Raw genomic sequence first — 18,168 nt, forward strand, 5'->3', positions numbered from 1 at the left:
AATGAATCACTCAGTGAGACACTCGTTACCCCGAGTCATAAAAAGAACGAATCGTTCATGAACGATCACAAATAGACCTGGCTACGCAAGACTAATCACAGGGGTAGTTTCGACCTCTGACGTCACGAGGTGTTAAATTTGCTGTCAAAAAGGCGGAAGCAATAACTTTAAAGCGAACGTTAAATTTCTGATAGATAGTGCCCGTGCCTCGGAAGAGCATCTGTTAATGACCAACTGCCTGCATGTTATTTTTTTTTATAATTTCTTTATTTTTGGGATACATATTTATTTAAATTTACAGCCTGGTTTCCTCTTTGCTTTTCTGATAATGCACAGTAGATAAAACACGTGGCCTATGAATTGAAAAGTAATTTGCGTGCATCTATTTAATATTGCATATTTACAGATAGTAGCCCAATCTGACATCTTCTTACAAATAATGCTGGAGGTGTTAGCTCTAGTCTCCACCAGAGGGCGTTGTGATTACATTAACACATGTACGAGTTGCAATCGTCATTTTTAAAAGAGCAAGATCATTGAAAGGATACGTTAAAACCAACCAATATTTAAGTCTAGCTATGAGGTGCGTTTTGATCAAATACTGGAACATGCTAAGATGACTGTTTGATAACTAAGACAGTGATGTACAGTAACAGGCTGTTATAGTGAATCAGAGCAGAAAGTTAAACTCACCCTTATGTTGTAACCTTTAAACTGTGTTTTTTTCTTCCACAGATATTAGGCCTTTATACTTGGAAGAATGTAAGTTTTGTTTTATGTGTACGTAGAATAGTCTTTATTGTTAAAATGTTACCCTGGATTTTAGGCCTATAAATGATGAATAACTTTACATTCTTTCTGAACACTGAACTTCCTGTGTGTTCTCTTTCAGCTATGTTGGAAAGTTCTGCCCTCTGGGCCTCTTTTGTGCTTCTAGCCTCTAGTCGTGTTTAAATTTAGTCTTTCTCATTCTCACTGCATTTCACCAAACAAGTGGTTCTTTGTTTGGGGTGCTAGGCGTCAGCTCATGCATCAATAAAATCCTGGAAGACCCCCCAACCCTCATCTGCTTGCTATCTCTCTTTCATTCTTTCTTTAACATTCTTTCTCTGTCACAATTGTTTGTTTATTATGATATTGCTGTGCATTCCAAAATACCTGATCATTATGTGTGGGTCAGCTGAATTTCAAATCCTGTATTTAAGCAGGGATGAATCACACTTGAGGTTGAGCTCACCAAGTACGCATATGAGAAGAGGCCAGCAACTGCATCTGAATAGCTGAGGGAACATTCTCTTGAATGGTGGTAAACCTAGCAACCCCCTCTTTTAGTTTTTGTTGCATGCTCTCTTTCACTCTATGTGTGTAACATCCTGCTGGAACGGTGGCATAATAGTTTCAGTGTGGGACAGCTTTCCTTTGGCACTCTATCAGCTGGGAAGGCATTATATGAATTGTCTCCTCATTTCCCATAAACCTCTAAAATCTGAATGAAACTTTTGCTCTTCCTATTCAACTAGTTTTACTTGAAACAAAACAATTAAAAAAAAAACTAACAATTGTTAAGGCATCTAATAGATCTTCGTAACACAGAGGGTTACCACAGGCTGTTACAAAAGAGATGGGTCGTGTTTGATATTTTTCATGCTTTCTGAAGGCAAGTTTTTAACTTCCATGGGGGTTTTCTAAATTCAAGTTGTTACTCCCTTATAATCTGGTAATTCTCCATTACAGCATTTGTTGTTACAGTTCTTGTAACTAAATGTCATGATATTAAACCTGTTCCATACACTTTAAGAAAAACTTTATGGTTCTTTGGATATTTTTTTTGAAGGGATAGTTCACTCCCAAATAAATATTCTTCATGTGACTATTTTGTCTGTTGAACCCAAAAAGATATTCCTAGAAAAAAGTCTTAGTGAATTTGTGTCCATTTAAGGGAAGTCCATAGGGTCCAATGTTCTTTTGTGACCAACATTCTTCCAAATTTATTTTTTGTGTTCTGCAAAAGAATTTTCATTTTTGGGGTGAACCATCACTTTAAGTTACTTTTTAGATCCTTGTTTGGGTTGCACATAGATGGTTTTCTTCAGAATTAGAGAAAAAAGTTAAACAATTTTGGCCACAAAATTTGATTTTATAGGAGTTGAAGATAAGGTTAAAGGGAGTATACAGGTTTGAGGGTGAGTAAATTATGATAGAAATTTACATCTTGCATGAATTATCCTTTTAGTGTGATAAAAGTGGACCATCTGTTTAATGTTCAATGCGGAGATACTTTCACATCTGTTTCATCTTAGCAGAGCTGTGTACAGAACTAACATCAAAGGGCTTTAGTTGAAAATCTTTAGCATCTCTCAGACAAGATTGAGTGGCACATTCTGAAAGAGAAAGATTGTGGTGACAGATTTCTGATAGAGAGCAACAAGTTGTTGGCTAAGAACCGATGAGAGAATGGCTGGTGTGATAACAGGAGTGACTTGAAGATGAATTGTCAGATATTAAGAGACTGATATGGACTAACAGTTACAAATATGCAAAGACAGACAGACAAGGTTATTAGAGACAGTATGATGTATAAAGTTAGCAAATGTAGGTAAGACTCGGTAAGAAAAATTGAATTGCGATTATGTTTGTGTTTGGGTTCACGTATGCTTATACACCCCATAACTTTACTTTTCATGAATTTGGTGGGTCTTTGAAGCATCAGAAACCAAAAGCAGACTTTTTGACCAACAAAAAAGAATATGAAAGGCTATTTCACTGTTAAAAAAAGTAAAACGATGTGTTAAGTTTGTTTTACCTCTTGTAAGAAGAAAAGAACAAATGGCTTGTCCACCAACAGACAGGACTGTTTCAGTTGGCCTTTGTATCTCAGTCAGGATATGAATGGCCTTATCTGAAGCTCTGTCTGCTGCATGCCAAAGCTTGTGTTTGTTTACAACGCTGGACCACAGTTGCCATGACCTGTTTAAAACGTGTCTGCAGCTTAGATTTGGTACTTCTGTTAGACATCTAAAATGGACAGAGAGAGTGAGATCAAGAGAGAAGTGTAGTCACTGAGCATAAAGGCCTTTTATACGTCCCAATGAGAGAAATGTCTTTAATGGTTTTGTGATCAGATCAAAGTGATAGAAAGGGGGGAGTATTATAAAGCATTTGTCTAAGGTAGCCTCTGTGTCATTCTGCCGTAAACAGATAAAACAGAAAACAGAGGCCTGAGTGATAACACATTTGTATTCACAGGCTTAAACACAAAACGAGGCATAGCATTGAACGCAGATTACCACTAAAGCTCTTGCATAATGCTTAAAACCTCATGTTAAGCATACAGATTTACACAGCAAATGCTTAAAAATGCAATAATATTTAGACATAAGCTAACAATTCTGATGTTGCATAATGCCTAAAATATTATTATACAACCACAAACTTAAACCAAAACCCCTCGCTTTACTCAATGGGACTCCTGGGTTGTATTAATTTCTAGTCGCTTATAAGTTACATGGCAATGATCTTATTTTCTCTTAGTCATGGTTTGCCTCTATTAAGATCCAGCAATGCATTTTGTGAAAGAACTTTATAAAAATAATTAATCCCAAAAATTGAATTGTACATATCTATATATTTCTATAATATATACTTACAGCACTTGATTGTGTCATGTGGCTATTATTTGACATTATAAATTATAAATGTACAAATCGTATCCTACTAATTTACTTGCATTATATTATTTATTTTTGTTTTAATGCTATTGTATCCAACGCATAATATGAGGGCATTGTATTTTGTTATGTTTGCCTTCACAAAAATCCAAGTCCAATACTTTTTTGCATGCTAGCTTTTATAAATTTACTCAACATTATTGAAAGGCAGATCCTTCTGAAATGATGACAAACTCAACATTTCATGGTGTCAGCTTGTACACAACCAGTTTTTTATATAGTATTGTATGACATATATTATATTTTATAACAATATAACGACATGCAATTATATTACATATGACATATTGACTACAATAAAATATTCATATTATATCAATTGACTAATTGAAAACGGGGATGTTTGTATGTACAAACACCTTGAAATATGAGTATGTCATCATTTTAATAGGGTGAATTCAGGGACACAGTCATCTCAAGTAATACTATATTGTTTTACCTTATCTCAAACAGGTTGTTTTACTTTGTCATATTGTAACCTATTTACAAATATTGTAAATGTAAAAAAAAACGGATTCAAGTCAAGATCTCCGTCTCCTTGCGCGCGCACGCACATTCTTCACGGGGTTTGATCTCCTCCTATTGGCTATTCTGCATTATCTGGAGACTCCTCAAAACTTTCAACAGCACCAGAACGAGAGAGGCTCTCATTGCTGTTGTGCAAGACTCTCTTAACACAGCAGAAGGACACACAGAACTGAGGAGCGCACAGTTTAAAAGGGTTTTTGAAAAAGTCGGAACATTATAGATAAAGTTGCCCAGTCGCTGTTTACACGCGACAATGGGAGTTGGGGTAAGTTAGGCTATATCATTTGTTTGATTTCAGCGCGTCATATTTGCTGCTCAAAATGGAGATTCGGATTTAGATGAGAAATATTTTGTGTCGTTTTATATTAGCCTATTGCGTATCCGGTGTGAGTTTAAATACAGTAGCATGTTATATATTCTGGTCATTAGACAAAAACACATCAACTCACTGACTAGGAAAGTTTTCACGGTGCGCACAGTTTTTCATATAGTTATATTATTTTGACTATATTTTATATTGGTTATACTTATTAAATTAGGAATATGTATTGAGCCTATTAAAGTGGTCTGCTATCGACGTGTGAAACGTAATTATTCTTCACCGTTACGTCATTGATGCATTTGTTTAATTCTCTTACTAAACAGACAATAGGCCTATTATTAAAATACATTTCAGTTTGTTTAGACTGAGGGTTGGGATTATTGAAAGGGTACATTTTTCAAAGGCTTTCATAGTTTTACTATAACTTTCTACTATGAGCACTTCAGTGTTTTCTGTTGGAGTGTAATAGTCATTATGTAACTTCCACAACTCTAGTTGTACGGGTTGTTGTAGTTTTTAATTCATGCTTCCTGGGGTAAAACAGGATGTGTTTTGCATTTTTTAAGTGTCAAGGAATAAAAACAGACGAAGGATAACAGCACAGAGACATAAACACCGTACAAATGTACCGGGTCTTTCTATAACTCAGTTGGTAGAGCATTGGTATCAGCAGTGGAGAAGTTTGATCCTCAAGAGACACATATGCTGATGTTTTTCTTAAATGCACTGCATGACACTTTATATAAACGCATCTGGTAAATGTAACTGACACGGTTTAGGCAGCAACATCTGCTGTGATGCTATGTTTCAAATCGTCCAGAGAGATAATCACTCAAATCAGATAATGTGTTGAGAAACATTCTCTCACCTCAACGGTCACTTATCTGTGTCAGACACATTAGGTGCCATTGCATGTTTGCCTGAAGCAACAAATGCCGTGAACTCTGGTTGACCGGACAGATAAATAAAACATGAGCACATTGTGCCGTTGTTTATCTACAGAATGTTTGTGACAGCATAACCTTCACAGATACTCTAAAATAAAGTTGTGATGCTTCAAACTTTGCCTTCTGGGAAACATGAAAAGTAAATAATAAGGGAAGAAGCTTGTATTGCATTGAAAGGGACACTTCACTGCTCTCCTAATTTTGTTTTTCTTGGAGAGAGGCCAAAATGCCATGGTCGCTTCCCATGTTAATTTGGCAGTGTTCCACAGAGCATTATTAGGCTTGTTTTTCCATGTAGTTGATCATGTCAAGAGAAGAACGATCCTTTGGGATATACCACAGTCTCCTGAGAACTTGTGTGGTGGCCAGTGATGTATTTCATTTGGATATATTATGGCTAAATACGTGGTTTGCCTTTGTGATTCTAGCAGAACATCTGCTCTTAAATGTCTTCAGTGCAGACTGTACTGTAAACATGGAAAAGTATGCAGTTGATGTTCCTTTTTTATTCTCATAGCAACCCAAGGCTGATATGGTTACTTAATATACCAGAGGATTATATTTATATTTATATAAAAGTCATAATCCTGATTATTTTGGCCAATATTTAGATCCCGATTATTTAGCACGATTTCTCATTACCTTTAAGAACAGCATAGACAATTGAAAAAAAACTTGCCTTTTACCTGGGAATTCAACTGAAAAATATAAATAAATGTAAAAATAGCACAGCTGAATCACATGAAAAGGGGTGCGCTATATATGTGGTTAGATAAAATTTATAAATATATATAATCCGGTGGATTTATACCACAAGAGAAAGAGGATCCATGCTAAATGGAATGCGCTACAATAATTGTTTTACCTCAATTATTTTGTTTTTATAATTGTTGAAGGCCAAAGTTGACGATTATGATTAATTTTCGATAAATTGCACAGCCCTAGTTTAGAGGTTGCTTTAATGTAGACTAAGTAACCTTTTTGAGTTTTCAGTTGTTTCATTTAAAGGTGTGTAATTTTTGGGATGATCTATATAGAAATGGAATAAAATATACATAGCTATGCCTTCAGATGTGTATAAAGAGTTTACACAATTAAGCGTTATGTTTTTATTACCTTAGAATGAGCTATTTCTATCTACATGTTCCCTTGCATGTAATGTTCTGTCAGCCGTCGTAGTGTTTCGAAAGGGATGGGGAGGGTTGGAGTAAGCGGTTGGTTGCAATTCGTAACCTTGCCACTAGATTTAACTGACTGGACCTTTAAGTGTGTATGAGTCTACGTTACGTGATAAATGGAGACGGCACATATTTATTTATATTGTTATACATTTATTTTTGGGGGGATTTGATGACAAAATATGATTTACAATGATTGTGATATTTCTATAAGCTTTGCCACAAAATGAATGCGGATCTAACGTCCGACTTTTTCAAATCTCTCAAAATGATTTGTGTTTCTGTTTCAGGATGATCGAGACCAGTATGTGTTGGCGGCGACTTCAGAGGGTGGGAAGAAGGAGAGAAAAAAGAAGAAGGAGAAAGATATGGATGAGCTGAAGAAGGAAGTAAATCTGGTAAGACATGACTCCTGAATATATTTACTGCAGAATATATGTACACCTTCACAATCTGTTGGGTTGGCCATGGGTTTGATTCCCAGGGAATGCACTGGTAATTTTACTTTGTATACACTGCAAGTTGGCACTTTTATTACAAGCAAATGCTTAAATGTTTAAAACAGATTTTCTCTTATGTTTAGGATGATCATAAATTGACTTTGGAAGAGCTCAACCGTAAATATGGTACAGACTTGAGCAGGGTAAGTAAACGTTTGTAGTTATTCCAGCCTGATCTCAAATTCGTAATGTAATTAACATGCTATTGTGTTTTTGTAGACGCAATGAAATTGTTTTGGTTGTTCCTGGATTAATATAAAATTCTCTGTGACTCCACCAGGGTCTCACAAATGCTCGTGCAGCAGAGGTCCTCGCCCGTGATGGACCTAATGCCCTCACTCCACCTCCAACCACCCCAGAGTGGGTCAAGTTCTGTAAGCAGATGTTTGGAGGTTTCTCCATGCTGTTGTGGACTGGTGCTGTTCTGTGCTTTCTTGCGTATGGCATTCAGGCAGCAATGGAAGATGAGCCTACCAATGACAACGTGGGTGGAGATTTGTGTTGAATTTTTTTTGTTTGTGTAAACGTTTCGTTATGTGTTCTCATCATTGTTTGTAATGCAGCTTTATTTGGGAGTTGTGCTCTCTGCTGTGGTCATCATCACAGGATGTTTCTCCTACTATCAAGAGGCCAAGAGTTCTAAAATCATGGACTCTTTTAAGAATTTGGTTCCCCAAGTGCGTACTTACACCTGAGTTACTTGTTTTGTTTAGTTTTGTCGTACTTAATAATACAGACCTAACTATTCCATCGTTTCGTTTCTAGCAAGCGTTGGTTGTCCGTGATGGTGAGAAGAAGAACATTAACGCTGAAGAAGTGGTGGTCGGTGATCTGGTAGAAGTGAAAGGTGGTGACAGAATTCCTGCTGATATAAGAATCATAGGCTCACATGGCTGTAAGGTGATTATGTGCTTCCTTTGCTCACAGTTTCTTGCATTGCTTGATAAGTGCGGTGAGATATTCACACTGCATCTCTGTGGCAGTGATGTTATGTAAAAGTTGCTTTTGAATAAAATAAAAGCTAAATAAATGTTTTTAAGGTGGACAACTCTTCTCTTACTGGAGAATCAGAACCTCAGACACGTTCCCCGGATTTCTCAAATGATAACCCTCTGGAGACAAGGAATATTGCCTTCTTTTCTACAAACTGTGTAGAAGGTATTTTATCTTTTCATTTGTTACCAAGTGCAGTAATATACAATGAAACATACTATTATTAAAAATGAAAAAAATAAAATGTATAGTCATAATTTCAATGGATTTCAGAGAGAGTATCAGTTAATATTAACAACAGATACAATTGTAGTCAAGGTATGTTAAATTTCTTGCAAGTTATTTGGTTTTTCTATGCATTTTGTGTATAAACCCATATTCCATGATACATTGAGGTTCGCTTTTTTCCATTTTGTACCATTCACATCATTTTGCTGGTTTAATTCAACCTTTGAGGGCAAAAGAAGTGAACATTGTGCATATTTTTTGCCTTCCTGGACATCACTTTTGGCATAATACACGTTATACAGCCGTGGACAAAATGCATGTACAAATATGACTGTTGTATTGCTTAAAAGTGAATTTGAACATTTGTTCTTTGGAGTATTTAAGGTCTGAACAAAAACAGAACATCTTTTCTGTTAGTTTTCTCTTTTCTCCAGTTTCGTAATCTGTCAATAAATGCAAATAGAAACATCATTTTTATTTGAAATTTGGGAGAAATATCGTTCGTAGTTCACAGAATGAAACAATAAGAATCATTCACATGTCTATAAATACTAAATGGATTTTTTTTAAACAGTCCCTTAATTTATTCCGCTGCCGTATATATTACTTTTGTTTTAGGGACTGCACGTGGCATTGTTATCAGCACTGGGGATCGTACTGTAATGGGCCGAATCGCCACACTTGCGTCTGGTCTCGAGGTTGGCCGTACCCCCATCTCCATTGAGATTGAGCATTTCATCCACATCATCACCGGCGTGGCTGTCTTGCTGGGAGTCTCTTTCTTTGTATTGTCTCTCGCTCTTGGTTATTCCTGGTTGGAGGCAGTTATCTTTCTTATTGGGATCATTGTTGCCAACGTACCTGAAGGTCTTCTTGCGACAGTGACGGTTAGTTTGATTTCAGCTTGTTTGAAAGTTCCTTTAATTGGCTTCATTATTGACACAAATCATCTGTCTTTCAGGTTTGTCTCACGCTTACAGCCAAACGTATGGCTAAGAAGAACTGTTTGGTTAAGAATCTAGAGGCCGTTGAAACGCTGGGCTCAACCTCAACCATCTGCTCGGATAAGACTGGCACCTTAACCCAGAATCGCATGACCGTAGCTCACATGTGGTTTGATCATCAGATCCATGAAGCTGATACGACGGAAAACCAGAGCGGGACTTCATTTGACCGTAGCTCGCCTACCTGGAACTCTTTGGCACGCATTGCCGGGCTATGCAACAGGGCGGTGTTCCTTGCGGAGCAAACTGATGTGCCAATTCTGAAGGTTTGTTTTTTATTTGGAGCACATGTATCCCACTCATGAGAATTGGTATCTGGTATCTCACTGTTGTATTTATCAATTAGAGAGATGTAGCTGGAGATGCATCTGAGTCGGCTCTGCTGAAATGCATCGAGCTTTGCTGTGGATCCGTGAAGGAATTGAGAGAAAAATACAATAAAGTTACGGAAATACCTTTCAACTCTACCAACAAATACCAGGTACTGGATTTAGACTCTTGCTTATACTTATGCAATATTAAAAATGTTCATATCTCAAAAAAGGTCAATTATTGCATTAGACTAATATAAAGATTTAATGCTTGCATTTCTAGCTGTCAGTGCACACGTACCCCAACGGTGGCTCAGACTCAGAGTCTAAACACCTGCTGGTGATGAAAGGAGCTCCAGAGAGAATCCTGGACCGCTGTGCTACCATACTGATCCAGGGGAAGGAGCAACCTTTGGATGATGAAATGAAAGAAGCCTTCCAGAATGCATATCTGGAACTTGGAGGTCTTGGTGAAAGAGTATTGGGTAAGAGAGAAAACAGCTCTCTCAAATCACAGTTCACCAGTGTGAATAGTTTGGCTTCAAAATGAAAATTCTGTCATCATTTACTCACTCTTTTGTCATTTTAAACATGTGTGATTTTCATTCTCCTGCAAAACGCAAAAGAAGATATTTTGAAAAATGTTGGAAACCAAAAACTGTTGGTCCCCATTGACTTGTATTATATGGACACAAAACCAATGCAAGTCAATGGGGACCAACGGTTTTTGGTAACCAACATTTTTCAAAATATCTTCTGCCGAAGAGAGAATAACTTGTTATTGTGTGAAAAAAAAACTGAATTTTCATTGTCAAGGTGAACTAAACCTTCAAGAATATTATCAAATGCTTAAACTAAGACAAGAATTATGGATTTAAAAAAGTAAAACTAAACTAAACAACCAGGTCAAAAAAGAACATAGGGTAAAAACCTTTTTTAACCATTAATGAAACGTAACTAGGGAAAAACTAAAATGTAAATGACAAAAAAGGTTATTAATATAAATGTGAAAATGCAAAACCTTTGCTGAGCACGTCGTGGACTCGCTTCTTTCCTCTTACAGGATTCTGTCATTACAACCTCCCCGATGATCAGTTTCCAGATGGCTTTCAGTTTGATACGGAAAATGTCAATTTCCCCACTGAGAATCTGTGCTTTGTGGGTCTCATCTCAATGATTGATCCTCCCCGTGCTGCTGTACCTGACGCTGTAGGCAAATGTAGAAGTGCTGGAATCAAGGTAGAGCCTCTGCTTTTGGACTAATCCATTGACCCATGCTGAAATCATCACATGTACTCTATATTAATCTTTTTATTTCTGAACTATTAGGTTATCATGGTAACCGGTGACCATCCGATCACAGCCAAAGCTATAGCTAAGGGTGTCGGCATTATCTCAGAGGGTAACGAGACCGTGGAAGACATTGCTGCTCGCTTGAATATCCCTGTCAATGAGGTCAACCCCAGGTATCAGTTTGTTAGCTCTACCTTAAAATGTCACTGTTACTTGTTTTCAAAGTAAATAAGACGATGACTCCTTCTTTTCAGAGATGCAAAAGCTTGTGTGGTTCACGGTGGAGACTTGAAGGATCTTGACTGTGAACAGCTTGATGATATTCTGAAATATCACACAGAGATTGTGTTTGCCAGAACCTCACCACAGCAGAAACTGATTATTGTTGAAGGCTGTCAGCGGCAGGTAAAATTGAAAAGGACTCCGGTCAAAGTTTAGCTTGGAATTAAATTTCTGTTATTATTTACCTATCCTATTATTGTTTTTTTAATGCTTTGACCTTCTTCAATGAACACAGAGTTAGTTTTTTTGGATACAATGCAGCTTCAAAGGGACTGCAAGCAGGGGTTAAATTGGGCCAGGCCGTCGGCACATAGGTTGACCATCTTGCTCTGCTCCCTGCATGAGTGCGGCTCTTGCTCTTATGGAGCAGCATTCCTTCGTGCCTCAGTATAAATCTCAAGTTTAAGGAACAATCAAAAAATTTTGTCAGTGTATAAACTTACTTGAAAAAAACGGAAAAACAGATCTATATACAACGTATTAAACCAACTAGCAGTCGTGCATTAACTGCATGCGCTCAGAAATGATTTGTTTCATTCGTTACATTTCTGCAGCGCCCAGCCGCTGCTATTCGTCCTGTATGTACTGTTGTTTTCATTTCTGTTGATGCTTCAAGTCACAATGAGCTGTTTGTGAAGAATGGCTTGGGGTCAAAATGATGTAATAGCATTAAAAGCTGTTATGTTCATGGTGTGACAGAAAATTACTGGAAATACACAGGTCATACATACAATTCATACATACGTAAATAAATGAAGATGATTTTAACACAAGGAAAGGGCACAGGCCTTTAGAAAGATTTTATTCTTATCACATGATGAGCATTTTATTGTTAATAGCAAAAGGGTTCTCTCAACTTATATTTTACAGTTTGTCAATTAATAAGATTATAAGGGCGTATACGCACCCGTAAAATTTCCCCAACAGTGCCCCGGAACATAAACAATCCCAATTTAACCCCTGACTATAAAAGAAGTCCATTTGACTATTATAACACTGCACTGATATCTGAAAAAAAGAAAAGTGAAAGTGACTAATTTGTCAGTTATGGTGACCCATATCCGAGATATACCTCTGCTTTTAACCCATCCAGAGAGTAGTGAACACACGCACAGCAAGTAGTGAACACACATACACCCAGAGCAGTGGGCAGCTATCGCTGCAGCGCCCGGGGAGCAAGTAGGGGTTAGGTGCCTTGCTCAATCTCATCATTCATTTTTGAATCAAATCAGCATCTCCGTATGTAGTTCCTAAATCAAATATAGTGCCTGTGGAAAATATTTAATAAAATATTATAAACATAAAAATGATCATTTTAAAAGTATTATATTACTTTATAAATGTATATGTAAAAATTGTAATATGAATATTTAAATACATTTTAAAATTGTTCAGTTATTAAAATATCAGCACACAGGTTTGGAACAGCCTGAGGGTGTATCAATAATAGTGAAATTGTCCTTTTTGGATGAAGATACTTAAGTTTGTTTTTGATGAACAATTTTGATCAAAATACTATTTGTGCTCTAGGGAGCCATTGTAGCTGTAACAGGTGATGGCGTGAATGATTCTCCAGCACTTAAGAAGGCTGATATCGGTGTTGCTATGGGCATCGCTGGATCAGATGTGTCCAAACAAGCTGCAGACATGATCCTGCTAGACGACAACTTTGCCTCAATCGTCACGGGTGTAGAGGAAGGTATGGCGGGTTGCTTTTTTATATCTTCTCTGTTCTCAGTGGGCTGCATAGGTAATGTTTTTCTGCACTGTAGGTCGTCTGATCTTTGACAACTTGAAAAAGTCTATCGCCTACACTCTGACCAGTAACATCCCTGAGATCACACCCTTCCTGTTCTTCATTATCGCCAACATTCCCCTGCCGCTAGGAACTGTTACCATACTGTGTATTGACCTGGGAACAGACATGGTCAGTGCACACTTCTTATTTCCTTTCACACTTCACTGATTCTTAATAAACAGACACAGAACTTATCAAATAAAAGTTGAAGTATTTTTTTATAAATATTGTCTAATCTTGATTTAATTTGATTTGACAACAGGATGGTTTTACAATAAATTTTTCACAACTCTCAGTAAATCCGACATAATTACAAAATTTGTTTATTTGTTTATCACACACTGTATTGGGGTGATTTTTGTGTTTCAAGCTATGGAACTGTAAAAATAAATAAAAAAGTATTTAAATCATTTTAAAATGATAAAAAAAATATATTATTTAAAAAATCCTATGGCATCATGTCATCTGAAGTCATGTGATTGTTAACAGTTAAAAGTTTTCTTTCATGTTTAAGGTCCCTGCTATTTCACTGGCATACGAGGCTGCTGAGAGTGATATTATGAAGAGGCAGCCCAGAAATCCTAAAACTGACAAATTGGTGAATGAAAGACTTATTAGCATTGCATATGGACAAATAGGTATGTGGGAGTTTCGTTTTTGTATAATATAATATAATATGGACTTATAGTAAAACATTTCTACTTGAAAACCTAGTTGGAACACTTATCCGCCACTCGAATGAATATGTTGAAAATCTCATATCGGTTTATAAAAATAATTTGAGATATTTTGCTTGGCAGGTATGATTCAGGCTCTGGCTGGATTTTTCACATATTTTGTCATCCTTGCTGAAAATGGATTTTTACCATCAAGACTATTAGGAATTCGTGTATATTGGGATGACAAACATGTGAATGACCTAGAAGACAGCTATGGGCAGCAGTGGGTCAGTATTATTTCTACAATGTACTTTTGCAATTTGTGATTCCTGGGAGTAAATCTGCAAATCTTTTTTCCCCAGACATATGAACAAAGAAAGATCGTGGAGTTCACGTGCCACACCGCATTTTTCACCAGCATCGTAGTCGTGCAATGGGCAGATCTGATAATCTGCAAGACCAGACGAAATTCAGTCTTCCAGCAGGGAATGAGGTCAGTCCGGGGGAACAAATGAGCTCAGATTTTTCGTGGTTTATCGTGCTCTTGCAGAGATTTTCATTTTATTGATTTTTTGTCTATTAATCTTTCGGCCCACAGGAACAAAATCCTGATCTTTGGATTATTTGAAGAAACCGCTTTGGCAGCTTTCTTGTCTTACTGCCCTGGAATGGGTGTGGCTCTTAGAATGTACCCACTCAAGTAGGCTAAAATAATTCAGTTGTTCAAAACACATTTTTTTGTTATATATGCCTGAGATTTGAGATACTTTTGTGTTTATGTTTTGTGCTTTATCTACAGGCCCAATTGGTGGTTTTGTGCCTTCCCATTCTCTCTTCTCATCTTCATTTATGATGAAATCAGAAAGCTCATCCTTAGACGGAACCCTGGAGGTATTAAAAAAACAACATTCTTTTCATATCCAATTGCACTTTAGAAAGAATGAAATGATTACCATGTAAAAACAAGTGTATTAGTTCCTGTTTTTAAACTTTTTTTTTTTTTCACAGGTTGGGTGGAGAGGGAGACATATTACTAGATCATCGTATCAGCATGATGTTTGTGTGCTGTCGTTCTGCAGTTATAGTAGTTTTGCTGTTTTGAATTAACATCAGTACATTTTACAAATATTTTTGTATAGAACATTTGTAGAACTGAGGTCCTGTTGGCACTACACATCACACTAAAGATAGACATCAAAACACACAGTAATGAAGTTATTAAATGTGAAATGTGAATAAAATGTGTTCAGTTCACTAAAGATATGTGGTCTCATTAAATAAATGTACTTAACTTTTGAAATGCATGGAATTTATCTGCAAACAGCAATGTAAAGAGCAAGAAGCAGAACAAGCATTATTTTTCAGCACAGCCACAAGGTATTAAGTGTTTTCTGTTGTTTAAATCTCTGTAGTTGTAGGAGATATTGTATCCTAGAAAGTTTCTGCATTATACATGCACTCTGAAGGATCTTTTTGAGGCTATCAGCCTAGTAACTGAAGAAAAGAAATCAGGTTGGCATGGAGACAAACCAGTAGCTCTAAAGTATTTCATTCAGAATCTGAGGAACAGAATGTGCCTGTGTTTTTTTTCTTCTATTCTTCAATTCATTTGAAGTCTTCTGGAATGTTAAGCCATTCATTGCCTTTCATTATCTTTCAAGTCACGAATCTGGTGTCTTTCTTTTTCAAGTCTACTTTAAGTTAAATGCTTTTTAATCCGCCCTGGACCATTTTTCATTGTTAATTTTTTGTAGATCATTTGATTGCAAAAGGGTAGTTGTGATATCAAGAAAATAAAAACATCTGTGGAGGTGATAAAAGTAAATTCAGACTTAAAATAAATCATTCAAACAGCCACACAGTGGCACGGGTGTTAGGGTTGATTATTCTTACACAACATATTATGCAACAACAGTTAAATTCAAAATCTAAATGACTAGTCTATATTCTGACTATATTCCTTCACACTGGTTGAAGATTTTGTTCAATGTAACAACCCCCAGATAATAGTCTTAAACTTCTATTTGAATAACAAATGTTTTCATTTATTTATTTTTTCAACACAGCAGGTGGCTGATCTGTCTTTGCTTGCTTTCATCACATTTCATTATTCAGCCACCTGGCCAATCTGGATGCATTTATAGACTACAAACCTACTTTGATCCATCTTTTGACCACATGCCATGCATTTATTTTGAGTACACATTCTTCAATCTGTGTGTGTGTTTTGCAGTGCATTTGGGAATTCAGTTCTGGATGTCTATTTGTTCAGCTTGGTGATAAGTGTTATTAGTAATGTGATCTGGGATTATAAAAATATTTAGAAATTTATTAACAAAATAAATAGATTTACCAATTTGAGGATGTCTTCCAATAAAGCAATACTGCAATAATTTGCAATTAACGCAGTTTAGTTTTTCAATTAATACAGTTTAGTTTTGGACTAATAAATGATTTTACAGCAATTGATTTTACATTTTCATTTAGACAGTTTAAATACCATAGTAAGTCTACGGACAAAAAATAAATGTAAGCTATCCTAATTCCATTTCAATTACAGGAAACTGCCTACTTGTCATTTCAGACTTATATCAAAAAACAGAACGATTTTTTAAACTGCTATGTGACAAGGTGTACAGAAAACAAGCTTATACCCAGAACAACTTTTATAAGTCGACCCAAAAAAAACGAGCGTTCAAGGACCCAAAAGTGGAGTGTAACGGAAACAGAAATATAATACTATAAATAAAACTGAAATTTGGATATTTTACTTACCAGTACAAAATATTAACTGCAAACGTATCGTTAGGCATAGGCCCAATTTATCAATTCTTCCTGCTGATACTTCACGTCTTTGCCATCAGTAAGTGTTTAACACAGTGTTGCAGCGATTATTATAATGTATCTGTGCACACCACTATTTATAATCTTTAATCAAAAACATTAAGCTCCTCTTCCCCACTCAACAACAACTCTTCACCACATACACTACAGTTCATAGGTGTGCTGATGATGAACAGAAGTAGTATTCTATAATCCCATATTCAGTTGGATTTTTATTGAATCATTCAACTGTGCTCTGAGTTATAGTTAAATTAACAAAGTCTTCGAGTTGTTTATCACCACATGTGTCATCCGCGTTGTGATATTTTAATTACTCTCCCTACCTTGCCACATATATTTGGGCCACCAAAACCCCTCACTATAGGATAAGGACCGTGTTTAGGAATAATGTGTATATGACTGGACTCACTTTACATTATTTTGGAACGTTTTGAAATAACTTGACTAAATAAAAGCAAGGAAAAGGCAAGCTGCTAAGTTTTTAATTTCATAAGCAGCACACATTTTGTCCACACACCCAATGCATTTTTCTATGGTCTAATCCATTCAAAAGAAGCCCTGTTGGCCGTACAATTTATGTAGCCTATTTAACTTAGTGGGAACAGCATCACTGAGCTTTTGTTGGGATGAAAAGGGGGCTTGATTCAGGGGCTCTATCGGTTCGTGACAGGAATGAAACTGAGTTTAGAACAAAAAGCTCAATGGTTAAAAAAAACATTGGTTTTCTTGGCTCTGAAACAACCATATAATCAATGAACAGGAAATCCCACAGTTCTCTCATGGAGCTGACGTAATTAATAGTTGTCATATTGGTAATACTGTTAACTGGAAAATGTATTATATTCTGTGCTTTTGAGCAGTTCAGTGTTGGTACTATGTTATTGTATAGGATTGAGTGTTCAAATATTTTTCCATGATTATAATAACATAGCACACGAGGCCATGGAAATAGAGCTCGAGTCATGAAAAACTTTATTGATGTTTTGGGTGGTTAGCATAGTTTGACCGCACTGATGGACACTGTAAATTAGCAGAATATCTGGTAAAATACCTGGTTTAGATTGAAGTGTAGAGTAATAATGATAGAATATACTAAATTAATAAAATCATTTGAGCCATGAAAACACAATACAAGTGAACATTACAATTTTGAGTGTGTTCAGAAATGAGAGAACATGTCTTTTGCTCTTTGTGATCCTTTTATTTATTGTTCAAGAAAGGTCCGCTATAGCTATAGCGCCTCATGTTCTGTCTTTAAAATATGAGTTGAAAGGGCACATTTCACTGAGTTACATAAACAATGCGAACAGCATGGCTACAGACCACCTGTTGCTTTCTTGTGGCCTGCTGCTTTCTTGACTAAATCCGGCTGTTAACCTTGTCAACTTGATCATATTTCATTCTTGCTTGTAGTGTGCTAGAAGCAAAACACTTTCTTTGATGTAGTGCTAGCCTACATGTTATAATGTTTGATAAACTTCTCCCTGCAATATCATTTGCAGCTTTGGCATTAAGAAATTCTTTGTAAAGGCAAAAGGTGGCACTTGAAAACT

General features: G+C 36.3%; 1 protein-coding gene and 1 long non-coding RNA gene across 2 annotated transcripts; both read left to right on the forward strand.

Moving 5' to 3' along the window:
- Positions 1–538: 538 nt before the first annotated feature.
- Positions 539–1,297, forward strand: LOC130427147 (uncharacterized). The gene is made up of 3 exons (XR_008907286.1): positions 539–583; positions 736–762; positions 1,209–1,297. It is a non-coding gene; the product is annotated as an uncharacterized LOC130427147 (long non-coding RNA).
- Positions 1,298–4,347: 3,050 nt separating this feature from the next.
- Positions 4,348–15,632, forward strand: atp1a1b (ATPase Na+/K+ transporting subunit alpha 1b). Its single transcript, XM_056754090.1, has 22 exons — positions 4,348–4,521; positions 6,994–7,101; positions 7,287–7,346; positions 7,484–7,687; positions 7,767–7,880; positions 7,969–8,103; positions 8,244–8,361; positions 9,043–9,311; positions 9,386–9,694; positions 9,775–9,909; positions 10,023–10,224; positions 10,803–10,978; positions 11,069–11,205; positions 11,287–11,437; positions 12,845–13,013; positions 13,087–13,241; positions 13,627–13,750; positions 13,913–14,058; positions 14,134–14,264; positions 14,370–14,471; positions 14,571–14,662; positions 14,780–15,632. Exons 1-22 carry the CDS (start codon positions 4,510–4,512, stop codon positions 14,806–14,808), a joined length of 3,078 nt encoding a protein of 1,025 aa, XP_056610068.1. The 5' UTR covers positions 4,348–4,509; the 3' UTR covers positions 14,809–15,632.
- Positions 15,633–18,168: the final 2,536 nt, after the last annotated feature.

This window comes from Triplophysa dalaica, chromosome 8 (genome assembly GCF_015846415.1).
Source record: "Triplophysa dalaica isolate WHDGS20190420 chromosome 8, ASM1584641v1, whole genome shotgun sequence".
Taxonomy (NCBI): Eukaryota; Metazoa; Chordata; class Actinopteri; order Cypriniformes; family Nemacheilidae; genus Triplophysa; species Triplophysa dalaica.

Bases quoted from the DNA above. Each gene is read 5' to 3' on its own strand.
- atp1a1b (XM_056754090.1), top strand. The intron at 8,104-8,243 runs GTGATTATGTGC...AATGTTTTTAAG, and splicing joins TAGGCTCACATGGCTGTAAG to GTGGACAACTCTTCTCTTAC. The intron at 8,362-9,042 runs GTATTTTATCTT...CTTTTGTTTTAG, and splicing joins TTCTACAAACTGTGTAGAAG to GGACTGCACGTGGCATTGTT.